At 43.2% G+C, this 23,004-nt stretch overlaps 1 protein-coding gene and 1 long non-coding RNA gene across 4 annotated transcripts in view; one reads left to right on the top strand and one right to left on the bottom strand.

Moving 5' to 3' along the window:
- Positions 1-23,004, bottom strand: part of Rbks (ribokinase) — an 88,766-nt gene that overhangs the window by 34,053 nt on the left and 31,709 nt on the right. For all 3 annotated transcript variants that reach the window (XM_087907384.1, XM_087907385.1, XM_087907386.1), the window contains exons 5-7: positions 18,036-18,200; positions 7,085-7,176; positions 2,501-2,689 (exon numbers count right to left, since the gene is read on the bottom strand). In XM_087907384.1, the coding sequence (XP_087763510.1) occupies positions 2,501-2,689; positions 7,085-7,176; positions 18,036-18,200 (446 nt within the window). The remainder of the gene's footprint in view (positions 1-2,500; positions 2,690-7,084; positions 7,177-18,035; positions 18,201-23,004) is intronic.
- LOC148121907 (uncharacterized) lies at positions 18,411-19,016 on the top strand. Its single transcript, XR_015738005.1, has 2 exons — positions 18,411-18,490; positions 18,649-19,016. It is a non-coding gene; the product is annotated as an uncharacterized LOC148121907 (long non-coding RNA).

Below are 23,004 nucleotides of genomic sequence, written 5' to 3'. Positions count from 1 at the left end.
CTGCCTTTGCCTCTCAAGTGCTGGAATTAGAGGCTTAAGGGTGTGCGCTACCACCGCCCGGCTATCTTTTCATTTTCACAATATAATCATAATCCCGATTTTGTTGATGTTGGTTGTGGTTGTTCAATCAGTCATTTTGGAGGCAAGTTAAAGTTGTTTCTTAACAAAAACAGACCAGAATAATTTTTTTTTTCAAGACAGGGTTTCTCTGTGTAATAGCCCTGGTTGTCTGGAACTCACACTGTAGACCAGGCTGGCCTTGAACTCACAGAGATCCACCTGCTTTTACTCCTAAGTGAGTGCTGGGATTAAAGGCGTGTGCCTCCACCACCCAATCAGAACAAGTTTTTTAAACATATGTAAAATTCTTATAAACGAGATCCCCAAATTTTCCCTCTTTATCAATGCAAATTTCTCATCCCTGATGTTTGCATACTTTTTTCTGGTCAGCTCTTCTGAATTCTGATTTTTTTTTCCCCCGAGACAGGGTTTCTCTGTCTAACTGTCCTGGAACACACTCTGTAGACCAGGCTGGCCTCAAACTCACAGAGATCTGCCTGCCTCTGCCTGGGATTAAATGTGTGCACCACCATCAGCTGGCTAGCTCTTTTTTCTGATATTACACAATTTTTGTTTCCCTCGTTAGGCAATCATGAACCATTTTCCCAGCATGTCCCTGTCCTTTCCCCTGGCAGCTGTGACTTGCTATTTCACGCACTTTCCTGAACACAGTGCTTTCTTGCCAAAGCTCCTGTGTGGGAAATGTGAGCACCTTTGGAGCCATGGCTCCGCTGCTTACTAGAGAGTAAAATGAGGGTGGCAACACATCTGCTTCATGTAATGTTTGCAAGGATTCGAGGAGACACATGTAGGGGACACAGAAGTCTGCAAGGACGTTAGCGGTTAGCATCTGAAGGAGTTTGGTCCTTGTACACCCATGTTCATTGCTGCAGTTTTCAAGATATACAGGACATAGACGAACAGATGAAGGAAATGTGGTGCAGACGCGCAATGAACCATTGTGCAGTCAGGAAGAAGGATGAAACCATGACGGCGGCAGGAAAATGGACATGACTGCAGATCATATTAAGCAAAACAAACCAGACTCAGACGAGAGCCATGTTTTCTTATATGCAGAACCCGGTTTTAAAATTGTGTGAGTGTGTGTGTGTGTGCGTATGTGTGTGTGTATGTGTGTATGTGTGTGTGTGTGTAACTAGAAAGGATAATGAGGAGGAGGAAGAGATGTTCAGAGAGGTGGGAAGTAGAGTGGTGAAATGTGTAATAAGAAAGCAAAGGAAAGGACGGACTGCGGGAAAAGAGTCCAGCAGAAGCGTGGAGTGTGTGGGGGGAGAGTTCATGAGAACAAAGTGTACTGCGACTGGGTGACACGCGTGTGAAGATGCTGTGTGACGTGTGTGTGTGAAGATGCCGTGTGACATGTGTGAAGATGCTGTAATAAAATCTATTAACTTCTGTACTAATCTGAAGACTAAACAAAAGAAAACAAAACAAAGAATGTCATCCAGTGAGCCTTGTTTGGTGTGGGAGGTCCTTCTGTCTATGAATAAAGAACTGCTTTGAGCCTATGGCAGGGAAGAACAGAACTAGACTGGATGCTGGGAGGAAGAAAGACGGAGTCAGGGAGACACTATGGAGCCACCAGAGACAGACACTGGGAATTTTACTCAGTAAGCCACTGATTAATAGAAATGGATTAAATTAAGATGTAAGAGTTAGTCAATAAGAAGCTAGAGCTAATGGGCCAAGCAGTGTTTTAATTAATATAGTTTCTGTGTGATTATTTTGGTTCGGGGCGGCCGGAACAAACAAACAAGCCTCTTCCAACACTTGTTAACTAGTGAACCTTGTTAACCTTGTTAACCAGTGAGCCTTGTAACCAGTGAGTCTTGTTAACCAGTGAGCCTCATAACCAGTGAGCCTTGTAACTAGAGAGCCTTGTTAACCAGTGAGCCTTGTAACCAGTTAACCTTGTTAACCAGTGAGCCTTGTTAACCAGTGAGCCTCGTAACCAGTGAGCCTCATAACCAGTGAGCCTTGTTAATCAGTGAGCCTTGCCATTCCTGCCACCAAGAAGCTCATAAGACGTGGCTGTGTTTACTGCTGTAGTTTTAGCTCCAGCCTTCTTTTTCATATGTTCCTGGCATCCAGAGCATGGCTGCCACATAACAGGTGGTCAGCAAATATTTATTTACTGAATGAATGTATATAGGAAATACAGCAATATATTTTGGATATATTACTGAATGAATTCATATAGGAAACAGCAATATTTTTCCTTAAGGAAACCGAGGCTCCGAGAGGGTTGGCGACATAAAGTCTCCCAGTGATGGTTCTCCTGCCTGGCTGTCTTCTGTCACACCCTGCCTAGGTCTTACCTCTTCATCTCAGTTTTCAGAAAAGGCATTTTTGCTATTAGATGATTTCCAGGTGCTAACATGATTTAGAGTGGAAAGGGTTCTTCAAGCTTGGAACCTACCGTGGTATCCACAGCCTTGACTGCTTCTGTGGGAATGTGCTTTGGAACAGGCTCGGTCTGCGACAGTGTCACGCATCCTGAAGCTCCTAAGGTAATGACCACGACCTGGCAGCCCCGTTCTAGGAGAACCAATGCAGCCTTCCCAGCCTCGGTTGGGTTACTCACTGTGAGGCCCGTTAAAATCTCAGCCTGGTAACACAAGGAAAGAAACCGCGGTCAGAATAAAGCAACTGAGATCTACTGCAGATTTGCCCTTTTCGAAAACGTGTCTCAGTGGTTGAGGGCACATGTTTCGCTGGCAGAGGACTAGGGTTTAGTTCCCAGCTTCCTCATGGTGGCTTGCGATCACTTGTAACTACAGTTCCATAGGATCCAGCTCCCTCATCTGGCCTCCACAGGCCCCAGAACATGCATATATGCAGGTAAAACACTTAAATGCATAAAATAAATCTAAAAGTATTTTTTAAATTCTTGGAACAACTGGGGAAATTAATGTGATTTGTGTGTTAGATGACAATACAGAATTAGTGATAATCTAACATGTGACAAGAGTGTCAGGGTCCTTAGGAGAGGCACACTAAAATAGTTAGGGGTATGGTGCATTACCTACACCTCACTTTCAACCAAAACAAAATATTTGTTTTTACTTTTTTAAAAAAAAATATTTTTAATGGTTTATTTAACTTTATTTTATGTGCATTGGTGTGAAGTGTCAGATCCCCTGCAACTGGATCTTTAGACAGTTGTGAGCTGCCATGTGGGTGCTGGGAACTGAACCTGGGTCCTCTGGAAGAGCAGTCAGTGCCCTTAACCACTAAGCTATCTCTCCAGCCCCCTGCTTTTACTTTCCAATAAAAACAGAAAAGAAATATGCACTGGGGGTGGGAGAATATAGTAGTGTGGACACTCACAGTGAGGGGAGACTGTCTGCTGTATTGCTCTCTCAGCTCTTCTGGGTATAGAGCTGGGAAGGGCAAATGCAGTCTCTGAAAGGAAGCAGGAATTTGGGGAAGTGGAGAGCAACGGCTATCAGTGACTGCACAGATGCTGTGTCTGTGAACACGGGCACCTAAGGATGCCATTCCCGCACCTGTGAACACGGGCACCTAAGAATGCCATTCCCGCACCTGTGAACATGGGCACCTAAGGATGCCATTCCCGCACCTGTGAATGGACACCTAAGGATGCCATTCCCGCACCTGTGAACATGGGCACCTAAGAATGCCATTCCCGCACCTGTGAACACGGGCACCTATAGATGCCATTCCCGCACCTGTGAACATGGGCACCTATAGATGCCATTTCCCGGCCTCTCCTGGCCTGGCGTCCCTCTCACGCTGCTGTAGACCACTGAAAGCAGAAGAGCCCTCTGTGACCTTCCTTAAATCACATACAATAAACAAGGAGGGCTTGCGCAGGCTCAGCATTTCTCCTGGAACAGACAAGCATCTCGGGCTGAAACAGGGCTGAGAGGTGCCCCTCTTGCGTCTCTGGGGTGCTCCTCTGCTTGTGACCCGCACAGTTAAAAAAGAACTCAAGGAATTAGATGATACTTTTTGACTCAGTGTGTCTAACTGAATTTTCTTTTCCATATGATCGCTTAACCATACACTATGTAAGACTGCATGTATGCCCTGTGTATAGTCACTGTGAATGTGCCCAAATGAAACCCATTTATTATATGAAAGCAAAAAGTATGCAAATAGGCTGCAGTGGTGGCTCAGTGGGTAAGGCACTTGCCGCTAAGCCTAATGACCTGAGTTCAATTTCCAGGACTCAACTGGTTGAAAGAGAATGCTGACTCCCCTGAAACTTCCATACACATGGCATGGCATGTGAGCATGCATGCACATGCACACACATACAATGTATAAGAAACTTTTAAAGTCTATAACTAAATTATGTCTTTTCTGTATTACAGTTTAATCATATGCTATATTTTCTTAAGAATGGGACTACATTTCACTTTTATTTGCTCTGAGCATGCCCAAATGAATTCTTTGTTGTATAAAACCCCTTCCTCAAGTGTCTGCTCATTCTGTGATCCCAAAAGCAAAGGTTTCCTGAACTTGGCCAGGTGTCTTCTCTTTCTTTCTTCTGGATGTTCCCTTTCAGTCTTGATTTGCTGTACTCTGAGGCCATCTTCCAATTTTAAGTACTTACTTAATTTTTATGTGTATGTGTGTGTGTGTGCATGAGTACATGTCTGTGTACCAAGTGTGTGCAGGAGCCTAAGGAGGCCAGATTAGAACATTGGATCCCCTGAACCTTGAGTTAAAGATGGTTGTGAGCTAACAGGTTGGTGCTGGAAACAGAACCCAAGGCCATTGTCTTTTTTGTAATTATTTATTTTTATTTTATGTGCATTGGTGTTTTGCATGAATGTATGTCTGTGTGAAGGTGTCAGATCCCCTGGAGATAGAGTTATAGGCAGTTGTGAGTTGCCATGTAGGTGCTGGGAATTGAACCCAGGTCCTCTGGAAGAATAGTCAGTACTCTGAACCACTGAGCCATCTCTTCAGGCCCAGACCCTTTATCTTAAAAAATAAGTTTTGTGTTAATCTGTTTTCCCGGGACCACTTCTGTTTGCTAAACTCACTGATCTATTTTTGAGACACTCACTGATATCTTCTAAAAAAACCTCTGAAATTGGGGCTGGAAAGGTGGCTCAGCAGTTAAGAGCACTGACTGATCTTCTAGAGGTCTTGAGTTCAATTCCCAGCAACCCCATGGTGACTCACAACCATCTACAATGAGAGCTAGTGCCCTCTTCTGATATAAAGTTGTACACGCAGAGAGAGCACACACACACACACACACACACACACACACACACACACACAATAAATCTTTAAAAATGTGTTTAAAAAACATTGAAATCTCTGTTAACAACTCCTCTACTCCGTATATGTTCATGTATGTGCATGTGTGTATGTTTGAAGAAGCCCAGGCTACAAAGACAAGTCATGTGTAAGTGTTCTGACCCATTCTGCTCCAGGAAACACTAGTATCAACTATCACACATATGAATGAAGGATCCCTCAGTCTTTGAATTTTTCAACTCTTGCCACAGGCACTACAGAGCAAGAATGAGCCATGCTGTTCCCTATCCGAATTCACCATGCGTGGAAACTGTGAATGGCAGTATCACTGCTGCTTTGGGGAATGTGCTATACAGCAATAGGAACTATATAGACAAGGGCAGGATATAATCAGACAGAGGCTGTGTCCTAATAGAATTTGTAATTTAATGGAGGAGACACATTAGCTGAATAAACAATTTGGGCTGTGAAAACTGTCTGAAGAATAAATACAGTGTCTTTTCAGTACCTACCAGGGAAATCTAAGCCAGTTTGGTGGTTGAGAGCAATGTAACCTCTTATTGTGAAATGGTTACTACCTCCCACAATTCCCTTTTCCTAGCCTGATGCCTAGCCATGGTGGTTGCTCAAAAATGTTGCATAATCTACAGCGGTTTGTTAAAATTAGTTTCCACGTAGCAGCCTTCTTTATCTTGTGTCACGATGTTGTCAAGAGAGCAGGTTCAGAGAGCCTAGACCTTCATTTAGCCTTAGCGCCAAAGGAAATACAAGCTTTATCTATCGTCAGTCCCTTCTCTCCGTGCGTGTCGCATTTGCCAAACTGAGTAAGAGATTCTGCATCTCAACATGAGAGAGAATTCTAGTCTAAGGTGGTCTTTCTATAAAAATGGTGATTTAGCCGGGCAGTGGTGGCACACGCCTTTAATCACAGCATTCAGAGGTAGAGACCAGGAATTTCTGTGAGTTTGAGGCCAGCCTGCCTGGTCTACAAAGTGAGTTCCAGGACAGGCTCCAAAGCTACAGAGAAATTCTGTCTCGAAAAAACAACCTACCTACCAACCAACCAACCAACAAAACAAACAAACAAAAAAACCCCAACAACAACAATAAAAAACAAAAAAAGGTGACTGGTCTCATTCCTAGCAGTCCTATAAATGAGTAGATTACACCACTACATGACAGGTATGTTGTGTGGGTGTGTACATGCTAACCTTGCAATGAGACACTGCTTCCTTCAGTAGCCGCCTCAGTGGGAGCCTGTGTCTCTCAACTGTGCTGTCACGTGATCTGTACACGAGAAGGTAGCAACCACTCAAGGAGTTGTGTACTAATTACAGCGGCCAGATAAAATACACGCGCAGTAAAATTTGATTTTCAGAAAAATGACAAATAGTTTTGTATGTTTGTTCACCAATTATTGAGGTTCAAATGTAACAGGGCATCTTGTATTTTTATTTGTTCAACTTGGCAACTTTAATAATAAAGAGTCCAGAAAAATATGAAATAACTAAAATGAAAACGATGTGTCAGTAGTGTGGGGACTGGAGGGCGCTAACACGGTCAGAGGCTTAGTCAGTGTCAGATTCAGTCAGGCATGGATCAGAATCCTTTATGACCACCCAAGGCTTGGTTAATTATTTCCTGTCCTCCACATCCCAATAAACTGAAAAATCTCTTTTTACTGAATTCCCATGTGCTCAAACTGATATGGTTAGTCCTGCCTCTTCGTCTTATCCCATTGCCTGAAAACCACTACCTTTACCTCACTCTCATTGCAGCAGAAGACACTGGAGAGGGCATAGAACCGGGGGTCCAGGTCAGCAATGGCAGGAGCTGGGTTGAACAATGTTTTCACTGCAATGGAATGGGAAAGGGGCTCAGTAGTTATCATTTAAAAATATTAGTTTAGTCCTTATACATATCTATAAGGTTAGATGTAAAGAAATGGGTTTCAGTAAGCGTTTTCATACCATCTTGACAAGGTGTACGTACAGACATTGAGAGAAATCTGCCACCATTTCTGCACTCACCAGATTAAACATCTATTAAACCACAGATAAGAAAGGTTCAAGACCTCAGCTTCCACGAGAGCCTAGTATCAATTCTTTCTTATTTTCATTTCCTCTGTTTTTTACTTTAGCACGTCAGCTTCAAGGGCAAGCATCACATTTGCAACTAACATGGTCGTACAGTTCAGGTGCAGGCAACAAAAACATTGAAGTAAAAGTCTGGCATGAAAAAACATGCATGAATGCAGACGGGAAGGGGAGTATTTTGTAGGTTAATTTAGGTGCTTATCTGTGGGGCTCATCCACAAATTTAATTTTTAAAAATTTATTTTTATTTTATGTGCTTTGGTGTTTTGCCTGCATGTATGTCTGTGTGAGGGTGTCAGATCTTGGAGTTACAGACAGTTGTGAGCTGTCATGTGGGTGCTGGGGATTGAACCCTGGTCCTTTGGAAGAGAAGCTAGTGCTTTTTTTAACCACTGAGCCATCTCTCCACCCCCCATAAACTCATTTTTAAGGGCAGAAAAAGTGATGACAGGAAAGAAACAGCAAAGAATTCGAAATTTTCTTGATATTAATAATAAGTAGGAAACTAGTGACCATGTATGTATTTTGGGTAGCCATGTATGCCTCCACAATAGATTAAAATTACCAACACACACACACACACACACACACACACACACACACATACACACACACACCATCTTCCATTCCTGGCTTCCAGGATCTAACTGGAAGCAGGACAAGATTAGAAAGGAGGGAAATGTCACTCACAGACTAAGCACTAGCTCAGACCAGACAACTCCAAGGGTAGGATGGATGGGCACAGCAGAGCAGAGAAGGTAGAACGCTCAGCCATTGTTACACGGACAGAACGCTTTTCAGAGGGGGAAGTAAAGCTCCGAGAGGAGGCCAACGCTGGACATCACACTCATCCTCTTGGACATGGTCAGGCCGGGCCCTAACCGAAAGTTCTTTGGCTTTGATTTTAGGGCTTGATCCTCTTTAAAATAGCAACATATCTAGACCACAGCTCTATGCATTGCAACACATCCTCAAATGCATGATATATTACATTTTGGTTTGAAATTCTGTGAATTCTTTTAAAGGGTTAAAAAAATTCCATTTGCAAAAATCTCTCACTTTGGGATAAAAGAGCTATACTGGCTTTTCTTTTCCCAAACTGGATCCATCGGCTCATGTGGGAAATCATCCTACCTGTCTAGTCATACGTAAAACCCTTCCAGCCGCAGTTTTTAGAGGTTGTACATATGTAGGATTTCTAGGCTCCACTTCCAGCCCACGGAATCAGAATCTCTGGGGGTATGATCAGAGAACCCGCACATTCATAAGTTCTCCAGGTGGCTCTCACATAGCTAACTTGGTAGTGACACATCCCACTGTCCAGGGGAGATGCTAATCGACTCATAACTGATGGAGGTGATCCATTGCTGCAACCCTGTGTGTACAGCCTGTTTCTGTACCTTCCTAGGTCTCATTTAACAGTTGGGTCCATCAGTGGTCTCGGCTAGTATAGGCTAACAGTATTTCCACATTTTTTTTTGTTATTTTAGACTTTACAATGTCCTCCCACATAAATTCTGCTTTTTTTTTTTCTGCTCAGATTTTTGTACAGTGCAATTGTATAGCTTAAATTAGAAAACGCACATTAAAGCCCCATGTAAACTATAAGGTGTTGTCCAGATATAAAAGATTATTACTGTTATTATACTGTCCTTTGCATACAGCTGACACCCCCGCCTGTCCACCCCTTCTGCCTTCTGTTCAAGTGTGGAGCCCACCACCAACCTTTCAGTGGGTTCTCATATCTCTTAGGGCTTAGAGATGCCCATTCTACAAGAAGGTCCTTTGTGCCCAGCATTCAAATGTAGTCAGCTTTTAGATTTCCTGGATAGCACTGGGCTAGTATGAATGGGAATGGTCCCCTTAGCCTCATATGTGTGACTACGTGGTCCCCAGCTGATGGAACTATTTGGGAAGGACTGGGAGATGCGGCACTGCTGGAGCAGGTGTGTCACTGGGTGTGGGCTGTGAAGTTTCAAAAGCTCTGCCTTTCCCAGTTAGCTCTCTTTGCCTTGTGTCTGTGTCCAAGATGTGAGCTCTCAGCTGTTCCTCCGGTACCATGGCTGCCTGTGTGCTGCTATGCTCTCTGCCAAGCTTGATGGCCACTGACTCTAACCCCCAAACCAAAAGCCCCAAATAAACTTTTTCTTTTGTAAGTTGCTGTCTTAGTCAGCATTCTATTGCTATGAAGAGACACTGTGACTATGGCAACTCTTATAAAGTAAAGCATTTAACGGGAGTTTGCTTACAGGTTCAGAGGTTTAGTCCATTGCTATCATGGTGGTGAGTATGGTGGCATGCAGGCAGACGTGGTGCTGGAGAAGTAAAGAGTTCTCCATACAGATCTACAGGCAATGGGAAGAAAGAGCCACTGGGCCTGGCTTGAACTTCAGAAACCTCAAAGCATACCCTGACTGGCACACTTCCTCCAACAAGGCCATGTCTCCTAATCCTTTCAAATAATGCCACTCCCTAATAACTGAGCATCCCCATCTCTGAGTCTGTGAGGCCATTTTTATTAAACTATTGCAGTTGCTTTGATCATGGTATCTGATTACAGCCATAGGCAAGCAATCAATACAAGCACATTGTTCTCTATTCCCCCAAACATCAGATGAATGCCTTGTTCAGCCAGCATGGTCCTCAAGCCTGCATCCCCGAGCATTTGAGCAGAGGTGCTACATCAAGTCACCAGTAACAAAGATGCAGAAAGAAGCCATTCTTAGAGAAGTTCCTTTGGGTTCCTCCAAAGATCCAGGATCAAGCAGTTTGTTGTACATATTCACCTTACAGAAGGTGACAGGCGCATTAGTGAGCAGTATGGTGACGCTCATGCTTGTAGGAGAAAAACAAAGGGAATTCTACGTGTCCATCTGAAGAGTTGGCTGAGAAAAGCTGGACTGGCTGCTGGTCTAAGTCAGGTCCCTGGACTGGCCGGTCTAAGTTGATTCCCTGGACTGGCTGGCCTCAGTCCATTCACTGGTCCTTTTTTGTCTTTGGTCCACCTGATAAATACTCTTGCTGTGGGGCAATAGTCTGTATTCTGTCAATTATATTTTAAATAAACACTGGTTGGCCACTAGCCAGGCAGGAAGTATAGGTGGGACAACCAGACAGGAAGTAGAGGTGGGTCAACCAGACAGGAAGTAGAGGAAGGTCAATAAGAACAGGAGAATTCTGGGAAGAAGGAAGTTCCATCTGTAGTCCTGACCCAGCCACAGAAGAAACAAGATGTGATTGCCTTGCTGAATAAGATATCGAGCCACGTGGCTAGCATAGACAAGAATAATGGGCTAACATATGTTATAAAAGTTAACAAGGAGCCTGAGCTAGTGGGCCAATCAGTTTATAACTAATGTAGACCTCTGTGTGATTACTTTGAGGCTTAATGACTGTGGGAACCGGGCAGGACAGAAAACTCAGCCAATATACTCTAAAGCTGCTAAAATGAATGGCGTCACTTTTGCTTTGTCAGAGAAATTTCTGTACTTTATAAACAAAAAGAAGTCAGTTTTGTGGCTTTCCTTCCAAGACGAAACAAAGCATAGCTATGTGTGCATATGCTCATAGAGAAGAGGAAGAGTCTGAGAGGCTGCTCACAAAACCATGAATGATTAGTTGCAAAGACTACTGGGAAGAAGTCTGACTGCAGATTCAGTGTTATACTTCAGGGAAAGACCTCATTCTCTGAACATGCATCCTGTCTTCTACCAGTGACGAAATGACATTCAGGTTAGTAGTGAGGGACAGTGGAAAACAAGTTGGGATACAAATGACATGCCATCAACAAGGTTTCAACAGTTGTGGAAGCTAAATGATGCCATTATGTGGGCTTACTAGGCTATTTTCTCTGTCTTATTATACTTGGAATTTTCTATAATGAAAATAAATGTTAAAGAAAATTACATTGTGTTTTAAGCATCAATGACTGGAATAAGAGACTCTTTAAATTAATTACCATAAATATTGCATACAATCAAGCAAATCTTATTTGCCTGTCTTTCCCTTGGGAAGAGCATTCTTTCCAACCGCTTCTGGTTATGTAAGCGTGGTTAGTGTCTAATGTGTGGTTTAGAGGACCTAAGCTTAGGGCAGAAGTGAAAACGCTGCTAGGAAATCACTCTTTCAGCTTCTCCTGCTATAAATAAACAGAAACCCTTTACCAGGATGAAGAAACATGAGGAACTAGTAGACACAGGTAGTTAGAGAGAAGTACAAATTTATCACACCCAAGATGGAAAAGATGATGTCACCCCGGGACCGGGAAAACCAGAGAACAACTTGGAGCTGCAGAGAGGGTGACAGGACACAACAGTAATTATCACCCATTACAGCGGGAGATGCACTAACCCCCTGGTTATCTTAACCACACACCAACAGCTCACACAGTAATGCTGACGAGGAGGAGGTGAGCCTAGAGAAACAGCTGGTAGGCTGGGAAATGGGGCAGAAGATCTTAACGCTGCCAGGGAAAAGAGGAAGGCCAGCTCAGAATGCCCTGAGAGCCAGGTGGTGGTGGCACTTGCCTTCAATCCCAGCACTTGGGAGGCAGAGGCAGGCGGATCTTTGTGAGTTTGAGGCCAGCCTGGTCTACAGAGTGAGTTCCAGGATAGCCAGAACTGCACAGAGAAACCATGTCTCAGAAAAAAAAAAAATCAGAATTCAGGAGAGCTGACCAGAAAAAGTATGCAATCATCAGAAATCAGAAATTAGCATTGATAAAGAGGAAAAGTTTAGGGTTCTCATTTATAAGAATTTTACATATGTTTAAAAAATTTGTTCTGGTGCCGGGTGATGATGGTGTACACCTTTAATCCTAGCAATGGGGAGGCAGAGGCAGGCAGATCTCTGAGTTTGAGGCCAGCCTGGTCTAAAGAGTGAGTTCCAGGACAGGCTCCAAAGCTACAGAGAAACTCTGTCTTGGAAAACAAACAAACAAGCAAACAAAGAATGCTTGAGATTCAGGGGAACAGGGAACTAAAGTTAACCCAAACAAAGAAACTGTGAGGAGAGTGGGACCCCAACATTGGCTTGGCTGTCCCTTCACTGGAGCTCTTTTTTGGGGAGTTGAGCTGTAAAATAGCTCCAAGTTTAGCCCACATGTGGGACAATGTTATTGCAAAAGTCTGCATGGCCAGCCAAGAGCTTCAGTTTGCCAAATGGAAAAGGGCTAAAGTGGCATTAAAAGACACTTTGTATCATACCTAGGATTTAATCTTGGCGATCTTACAATCTCAATTATTTATAATTGTCCCTGTAATGTTCCATTTGCTTTGAAATGGATATAAAGACCAGACCCAACACGACCAGTTTCGCCACCGGCATCCCCAGCACCAGCTCTCCAGCAGGCCCGCCTAACTGCACTGTGACCCGGTGTGAGCTGATTTTGTTGTTTCTTTGTCTCGACATTGTTAGTGCTGTGTTTAAAAGCAATTCTTTCATTTGGGTAAAACCCAATTTTGAGACAGTGTGGTCAATACAGGACTTTCTCTTGGCATTTTAGCGACTGTAGGTCATCTGGTTATGTAATGTGTAGAATTCAAATTTGCTACTTGTAAGGGGTGATAATGAACTCAGATGACAAAGAAGCACCCCATTGCCTCGTGGGAACCGGTCACTAGTGCTGCCTGGTGGGCTCTGTGATCAGTCCTTGGTGACAGCAGTGATCGGGAGAGTGTTCAGCAGAGACATGGGGGGTGGGAGGGTGGAGCAAGCAGCTGACTTGCAACTGAGGCTCCCTATTTGCTAAGTGATTCATTTGGAAGTCAGTACCATTCTTCATGACCCCTAAACTAGTGTTCTCTTTTCATCTTTACATTCTTGTCTCACTGGAGCTGAAGATGCACTAAACACACCCACGAATTCGCACACTCACTCTCTCTCACCCGCCCCACCCCCAACTCACAGTGCAGAGTCTGGCTGGTACCTACCAAATAAGGGCAGCTGACTGGTCTAGAGAAAGCTGCCCGTCTGGAGGAGGGCTAGGCAGAGGTGAGTGGGTGTGCTCTAGGGGGCATGCGGCCACTATTACAATGTGTGGACTTTACTGCTCTGTACACGCTCTTCTACACCAGGACCACGTGGCAGTCTCTAAAGTGGGGTCTAGGGGACAGCTGCTTTTGCTGTGGAACCTGAAACCCTGTTGTCCACTCTCATTAGAAGTGGGAGCTGTAGACGCCCCTCGGCTGAAGAATGGATAAAGAAAATGTGGTACATTTACATAATGGGGTAATACGCAGAGGTAAAAAATAATGACATCTTGAAATCTGCAGGCAAATAGATGGATCTAGAAAAAACCATATTGAGTGAGGTAACCCAGACCCAGAAAGACAAATAGAATATGTACTCACTCATAAGTGGCTTTCAGACATAAAGAAAAACCAACCTGCAGTCCACTACCCCAGAGAACCTAGACAACGAAGAGAACCCTAAGAGAGACATACATGGATAGGCATAGGAAGGAGAAAAAGACAAGATCTCCTGAGTAAATTGGGAACATGGGAGTCACGGGAGAGAGTAGAAGAGGAGGAGGAGGAAGGGAGAAGAAGGAAGAAAAATGTTTAGCTGAATAAAAACAATAAAAAAGTGCACAAAAAATAGAAGTGGGAGGTAGGGGCTGGAGAGATGGCTCAGTGGTTAAGAGCATTGATTGCTCTTCCAGAGGACCCAGGTTCAATTCCCAGCACCCACATGGAGCTTACAACTGTCTGTAACTCTAGGTCTGACATTCTCACACATATTTGCAGGCAAAAGACTGATGCAAATAAAATGAAAAGAAATAAGTTATTAAAAAAAAAGTGGGAGGTTGATTGTGCTAAGTCTTTAACCTCTTGAGTCCCAGCTCCTTCATTCTCAATCTGAGAGAACTATGTAGCTGAAGATAACGTTGAAATTTTGATTCTCCTGCTTCAGTCTCCCAAATGTTAGCATTCTCAGCATGCACCAGCACGCTCAGCTTATAGGGTTTCCTAGAATCAAATTATTAAAAAGAGCTTTATAACTTACAAACTGTAAACTACATATAAGCACAAGCTACTAGCACTTCTAGTCTTATGATGGAGCAGCTGCCTTTATCGTGGTTTGACTCTCCACAGATTCAGTTATACATGGACAATGTCAATGGTACCAAAAATATTAAGTGGAAAAACTCAGACATTACAGTTATAAGTTTCACACCATTCTGAGCCCTGCAGTCCGGCCTCATGCCATCCTGATCCAGCCCCACCCCCGGGATGTCAATCACTTTACCACCGTGTATATACGGCTTCTATTGTTAGCCACTTAGGTGGCCTGTTCAGGTATCGAAGTGCTTGTGTTCAGGGAACCCTTATTTTATTAACAGTGGCTCCAAAGTACAAGAGTAGCAAGGCTGGAATCCAGGTCCACAGAGTCATACAGTGTTTTCTTCCAGGGAAAACATCAGGCAGGCGAGCAGACTGGCACACGGTATCCACTTTACCTGCTTACAATGAGTACAAGGCACAGACTGGGCTTTGGTTTTTGAGATGGGATCTCATGTTAGCTCAAGCTGATCTTGAACTTGCTATGTGGTTGAGGATGACCTGAACTTTAAAAAAATATTTTCAAAAGTCACATTTATTCCTTTATTGTATGCACTCATGCACACACATGCACACTCCTACAACAGCACACGTGGAGGATGGAGGACGACTGTGGGTTACATATATATGTAGCTCTCTGCTTCTACTGTGTGGGTCCTGGAGACAAAACTCAGGTCACGAGACTGGGCCCGAGGTGACCCATCTCACTGACCGGCCCTGGAATTCCTGATCCTCTTGCCACCACCTCCCAGGTTCCGGGATGACAGGTGTGCACTGCCACGCTCGGGGATCCAAGAGCGATTGGATTTCACATGCTAAGAAGCAGTCTACAGCTTGGCTACCTCCAGCTCCGGAGACTGCTCGCCACGAGCATTGGACTCATCTGTGACACTTTAAGAAGATGGAACCAAATGAATTTTGGCTTCGAATTCTTTCTGACAGCTTTGAGTCCATTAAAAATACAGTAAATGTCAGTGAGAATTTGCCATAGTATATTGTTTTGCCAAGAGGAAAATTTGTTAAATCAGTATAAACACTTATAAATCAGTATAAAAATCAGTAAAATTCTCCACAAAAATCATTTTAGAGATTGAGTTTCCTTTAAAGAAGAAACTGGATTGATTGATTTTATTGTGGGGGAGGGGTGTGCTCACACGCCATGGTATACAGGTGGAGCTCAGAGGAGAGCTTGCAGGAGCTGGCTTTTCCTTCCGCCATGTAGTTCCCAGGTATTAATCTCATGCTGTCAGGCTTAGTGGCAAGTGTCTATACCCATTAAGCCATCTAGCCAGTTCTCAGTGACTTCTTTCCCACTTATTGTCAGATAGAACACGAAATGCTTTAGGAGAAATCATGCACATGATGTACATGCGCACACACACATGTACCCCATACACATATGCTCTGTTCCCTAGGGCCCAGTGCCTGACACCTAGCGCCTGTACATACTGTGTTGTCTTCATCTTCATTTCCCATCTTGCTGGGAAGTGTTATTAGGGAAAGTCATTGTCATTTTCTCTCTATTTTACTCTTCTTTTGAAAATTTAAATTTATTTATTAAAAAACTATCTTTTCTCATTTTACAAACCAATCCCAGTTCCCTCTCTCTCCCCTCCTCCCACTCTCTCCCCATCCACTCCTCAGAGAGGGTAAGACTTCACATAAGAAGTCACCAAAGTCTAGTACATTGCTTTCAGGCAGGACCAAGGCTCTCCCCACTATATCTAGGCTGAGCAAGGTATCCCTCCAAAGAGAATGGGTCCCAAAAAGCCAGTACAAGCAGTAGGGATAAATTCTAGTCTCATTGCCAGTGGCCCCACAGTCTGCCCCAGCCATACAACTGGCACTCACATTCAGAGGGCCTAGTTTGGTTCTATGCTGGCTCCCTTGCTGTCAGGCTGGAGTCAGTGGGCTCCTATTAGCTCACGTAAGCTGTTTCAATGGGTGTCCCCATCATAGTCTTGACCCATCTGCTTAAATTCTTGCTCCTCCCTCTCTTTGACTGGACTTTGGGAGATCAACTCAGTGCTCCACTGTGGATCTCTGCTTCCATCAGTTGCTGGATGAAGTTCTATGATGACATTTAAGATAGTCATCATTCCAACTACAGGGTAAGGCCAGTTCAGGCACCCTCTCCACTACTGTTTATGGTCTAGGCTGGGTTCATCCTGTGAATTCCTTGGAATTTCTCTAGTGACTGGTTTCTTGCTAGCTCCATAATGGCTCCCTCAATCAATAAACCTCTTTCCTTGCTCTCCAGCTCTATTGCCACAAAAACAAACATTATCATAACAGCAGCTACTTTTTGTCTTGAGCAAATGGGGCTACTTCAAGGTATTAGTTTATTATTTTTGAGACTCAGGCTCAGGGTCTGGTTCAGGCTGGCTTTCAGCTCCCCATGTAGCCCAGGCTGACCTTAAATGCATGGTCTTCATGCCCCAACCTCCTGAGTGCTGGGATTCCAGGTGTGCCCACAACACTAAACTATTCCAATTCCAACTCAGAGAGAAAAATGGATAGGAGAGAAGAAAATTGGGACTTACAAGTATGACGTCATGCCTGGCATCATCTCTTATTTCATTCTATTCATAGACCAAGCCCACAGGACACATTTCTATCTGTCTTTTACAATCAGGTTCAGAAAAATTAGCTAATTTTGCTAAGACCCCAAACCTGACAAAGGGTAGAAATGAGATGTTTTCTCTCCTAGGCCATGTAGGAAAAAATGAAACAAACTACCTAGATTAAAAATATATGCTCATGCAGTATTTGTTGGGAGGTCAAGAGAGGAAGAAGAGAGAAACCCCGGCCTGCTAACTCCCGAGGTGGGCCTCAGCATACAGTGCTGACTAACTGGGTCGGATTGAATATGTTCAAAGTTGAAGTAAAACAAAATTCAGATAATAGACACTGGCAACATAGCACCCATTACATACAAATAATCTATTGTATACTGAAAAGATGATAGAATTTTAGAAGAAGAAGAAATAATGGATCATTGTTTTAGTTTTCTTTTGTTTGTTTGTTTGTCTTGTTTTTTGAGATAGGGCCTTACTATGTAGCCCTGACTGTCCTGGAACTTACTCTGTAGATCAGGTGGCCTCAGACTCACAGAGGTCTGCCTGCCTCTTCCTCCCGAGTGCTAGGATTAAAGGTATGTGCCACCACTGCCCGGCTAAGACTGAATCTTTGACATCTGGAGCAGTGCATCAGAAGTACCGGGCAGTGACGGGTGATAGCAGGCGGTGGGAGACAGCTTTCCACCTTGGCTGTTACCTTGCTGCAGTCTTCAGAGGCTCCAGTTGCTCCTTAGGTCGTTTCTGCTGAGTAGACTCCAGGTTTTATATTTCGGGATATCGGATATGCTACTCATGTTGTTTTTACTCTATTTGGGAGTTTTTCTAGCCTTATCAAGAACTAGAAGCCGGTGAATCTCACAGATGGAGGAACGAATGTTTTACTACAAAGCAATGCTTTAACTCATCTTGAAAGGTTAGCTTTAATTAAGACAGTGATAAAAGCTCTCACAGAAAGAGTGACAAATCTGTAGAATTACCTCCACTGCTGCGGGCCATTGTCAGAGCTTCCAGAGAAGTTGCTGGGCTTATTTCGAGTTGGCAGATCATCACTCTGGCTCTGCTAATGACACTGGCTGCCTTCTGCAAGTCTTCAGTATTCAAAAGCAGATTTGCTCCAGCCACTATGACGATGATATTCTGGCCTATAAAGAAATTCTACATATTTATACCAAACCAAGCCAAGCAGTGATATGCTGCACTGTTGAGCAGTCCTTTGAAGGCATTATACGGAATGTGTTAGAAGAGTTAATCTTAACATTTCCAGGACATTCAGGTTTAGTTATTATGTTCCAAATGTATTGTTGGCACTATTTCCGTGAGATTCATAATATTCCAATTTTTTTCTTTTTAAAGGAGATAGGATCTTGCTATGTTTTCCACGCTGGCCTTGAGCATCTGGGCTTAAGAGCTCCTGCCGCACCTTCCCGCATAGGTGGGTCTATGGGTACATACCACTATAACTGATTTACTATGAGAACTTAATCATTTTACATGTATTTATTTATTTTGTGAGTGTGTGTGCATGCATGCTATGGGCATGCATGTGGAGGTCCTAGGATTCAGTTCCTTCCTCTTACCATGTGGTTTCAGGAACGAAACTCATGTCTCCAGGGATCTGCCTGCTGAGTCATCTCTCCTGTCCAGTGATCACCTTGAAGAAAATCTCAATATTCTTACATACAAAGAATAACAGCTGAGAAATGATATGTAACCTACTTTTATTTCTTTATGTGAAATGACTAATACATGCATATGGTAAAGATTGTGGATTCTAAATGATGGGTTCCACAGAGATGAATATAGGTAGGAATAACCCTGCAGAACGCTCGAAACAAATGCTCTACTGTATACAAATAGTTCATGTGTGTGCCATGTTTTCCCAAAAGTGATCTTGTTACTCTGAACACATTTTTTTAATATCTAAAAGACAGAAAATAAATGAGATATGCAATCTCTAACTTTATTTGGCTTGTACTGTACAGATCAAACAAAGAAATACAGCCAACGATCCGATACACTCCTAGCATCTGAACCCATTCTCTATAATCCTTATATACACCCACACGGGAGGGGGTGTGATGCTCCTTATCTGCAGACATATGGGGGTGTATGTCCATGTGTGTATGTGTATGTGAGTGTGAGTGTGCATGCATATGTGTGTGCGCTTGAGTGTGTGGAGAGGGCAGAGGAAAAACAAATGTTGTTCTTCATCAGCTGCCTTTTTAAGAAATCTTATCTTTTGAGACAGGGTCTTTTACTGGCCTGGAGTTTGTCAAGTAGACTAAGTGAGCCCCAGGCATCAGAGCTGGGATTGCAATCATGTGCTTTCATGCCCAGATTTTCTTTTGTTTTTTGTTTTTGTAAAATTCTTCTTCTTCTTCTTCAATATGAATTTTGGGAGTTGAACTCCGGTCTTCTAAAGTACTGTGGTGACTGATCTCTCTCGCCAGCACCTGAAAAATGAACTATTAAGAGGTGTGCTGTCCAGCGTTGGATTCACAACAGTACATGTGCTACTGACACTTGAAATATTGCTGGTCTGAACTGAGATGCACTTTAAATAGAAAATACACAATGGCTTCAAATTTAGTGCAAAGAACAGGAAGTCACATATCTCACTCTTTTTAAACATTTATTTATTTATTTGTGTGTGTGCACACGTGGGCACTCTGTGCCACAGAACACATGTAGAGGTCAGGACAACTGTGGGAGTTGCCTTTCTCCTTCTACCACATGGGTCTAGGGATGCAACTTATGTTGGCAGGCTTGGCAGCAGGCATCTTTACCTGCTCAGCCATCTCTCTGGCTAATCTAATTTTGTAAAAACACACTGAAAAGTTATAATTTTAAAATAAATTTAACTACATGGTGAAGTGATAATATTTTGGATATATTGGGTCAACATACTGTCAAAATTAAATTTACCTATTTCTCTTTTTTCTTTTAAAAACGCGGTTCCTGGACAATTTAAAAACTGCCTGTGGCTTGCATTTTATTTCCATTGGACGGCACAGCTGTAAAGGAATGAGCTGTAGCAGGCACTTTTCAGTGCTGCAGGCTGCTGTGCAGATCGTGTATAGACATGACCTGAAACTGCCTCTCCACACAGACCCGCCCCAGCCTATCATCTTACCACATGTGTGTTTGTTGGCTACGAGGAAAACTCAATAAAGCGGGGATGGCTCTGCACAGGCACAACCTCAGTCTTGGAAAAATGCAAAGAGCCCACGTGCTGAAAGACTGCATCTCTCCGTCTTTTCCCTCGCAGTGACCTCATTCCTCTGCTGGAGACAACTGCAGTGTAGTGTACTATGCCTTTCTAGATGGACTTTTGTGGCTGAATGACAACCTAAGACCAAAACTGTCCATAGACAAAGACACGTGACTAGTTCAATCATGCCTTAAATTTAACTTGCCAAAATAACGCTCATCACTTTGTCTGGCACTCTTGCCCCTTCATTTGAAGGAGCTGATTGTTCCACTTCTCCATATTTATTCTTATTTTTAGATGGTTTCTCTCTGCAGTCTAGGCCAACCTTGAGCTCCATGTAATCTTCCTGTGTGAGCCTCAGAGTGCTTGGATAACAGACTTGTGCTGCCGTGTCCCGCACAGTCTACATCCTAGGATATGACCTGATTATAAACCAGGCTTACCATAATAGGCGTTCATATATACTGCTAAATTTTGAATTGAAAATGAAGATTTTGGTTCATAGGAAAGGAAGAAAGAAAAACTGAAGTCTTTCCTAGAAGACAACATGGAGTTAAGATCAGAAATAACCTGCTTTCGGCAAAAATCCTTATCGATGACATAGCTTAACGTAACAAATGTGCGTTCTATGGTCATAATGAGAACTTAACCTAGTGCTTTTACTATTGTAACTTTAGCATTGCTGAAGTTGAGATGAAAACGCCATACCACGACGTAAAATGGTCATGCAGAAGTATACTATCAGGGGCTGGAGATAAGGCTCAAGTTGGTCCAGTGCTTGCCTAGTTTGCACAAAGCCCAGATTTGGTCCTGAGCACTGCATGAATTGGGCACAGTGGAACATGCTTGTGATCCCACTACCTGAAAGATGTAGGCAAGAGGATCAGAAGTTCAAAGCCATCCTGGAGTATATGACACCTTTGTCTCAAAGCAAACAAAAAACAAAGAAACCAACCTCCAAAGAAACAAACCAGCTGCCTGAAATCCCAGCACTCAGAAGGCTGGACAGGATGTCACTGAGTTCAAAGTGAGTCTAGGCTACAAATAACTTTCCTCTTAAAAAAGTATATATGCAGTCAATATACTAAGTGAAAAATATTATTGATATTATGTGGAAATATTGAAAGATTCCTGAAAGGAAAAATTTAACATATCTCAAATTGCATGCCTCTTTGGATGGCACAAAGAAATTTCATGCCATCTGATTCTGTCTTACCTGGGCTGTGAGTCATCTCTTTGTTCAACATAGCATGTAGACGCTGCCTGTGTATGCACTCCCTACCCTAGCATGTAGACATTACCTGTGTATGCACTCCCTACCCTAGCATGTAGACACTACCTGTGTATGCACTCCCTACCCTAGCATGTAGACACTGCCTGTGTATGGACTCCCTACCCTAGCATGTAGACACTGCCTGTGTATGCACTCCCTACCCTAGCATGTAGACGCTGCCTGTGTATGCACTCCCTACCCTAGCATGTAGACGCTGCCTGTGTATGCACTCCCTACCCTAGCATGTAGACGCTGCCTGTGTATGCACTCCCTACCCTAGCATGTAGACGCTGCCTGTGTATGCACTCCCTACCCTAGCATGTAGACGCTGCCTGTGTATGCACTCCCTACCCTAGCATGTAGACGCTGCCTGTGTATGCACTCCCTACCCTAGCATGTAGACGCTGCCTGTGTAGCCATCTTGATTATCAGACGGGCTGTTTAGATAGTGCAGGTCTGGTGTTCATTTCAAGCTCTGCACAGCAGCACAGCGCTACAGCAGAATGCCCGCGCCATTCCCTCACTTGCTTTCATCATGTAGGTGTCATGTCACCTCACAGCATCACGTGACAGCCAGTGCAGGACAATAAGATCTTTTCAGATAGATTACACTGACATACATTCACTATACTATATTGTTATAAACATTTTATTTTATTATTACTATTGTAAATCTCTTACAGTCTCTAATTTATAAACTAAACTTTACTATAGGGATATACATACAAAAAAACATATAGAGAGATCAGGATTATTGGCGGTCTTAAAATGTATTTCTTAATGGCAGTGGTTCTCAACCTGTGGGGTTGCAACCCTTTAGGGGCCACATATCAGATATTATAATTCATAACATAGCAAAATTCCAGTTATGAAGTATAAATGAAATAATTTTATGGTTGGGGTCACCACAACATGAGGAACTGTATTAAAGGGTCGCAGCTTTAGGAAGGTTGAGGACCCCAGCTCTAAGGATAAGGGAGAACCACGGTATAAATCAGACCTTGTAACAGATCCTAACATATCTCACAATGCACTAGGTTCTATTCTACATACCCCAGGGGTGCCTCGTCTTTACAAATATAGACCTTAATTTAAAATAAAAAACTCAATGTAGATATTTTTACACTTAGAACAGTTGGTAGATTATGAAATCTCAATTTGAAAGTCATTGCTGGTTTTTGTTTGTTTATTTGTTTGAGACAGAGTCTCACTATGGCCCTGGCTGTCCTGGAACGCCATGTAGATGAGGCTGGCCTCAAATTCACAGATCTGCCACCAGGCCTAGCTGTGGCTACTGTTTTTAAAGAGCAATGTTCTTACTATGGCAGAACTATGTACACTGACTTCTGAGGCTTCATTGCTGATTAAAGACAAAGTTGAATATTAATGATAAGTTAGAAGTAATTACTTGCTGCCATTTGCTCAGTAAATAATCTATAAATATGATTTGTCAAACTTTGTA

Source organism: Myodes glareolus, chromosome 6, assembly GCF_982192425.1.
Source record: "Myodes glareolus chromosome 6, mMyoGla1.1, whole genome shotgun sequence".
Lineage (NCBI taxonomy): Eukaryota > Metazoa > Chordata > Mammalia > Rodentia > Cricetidae > Myodes > Myodes glareolus.
The sequence above is the reverse complement of the archived record's forward strand: the minus strand, read 5'-3'. Positions and strand labels throughout refer to the sequence as shown.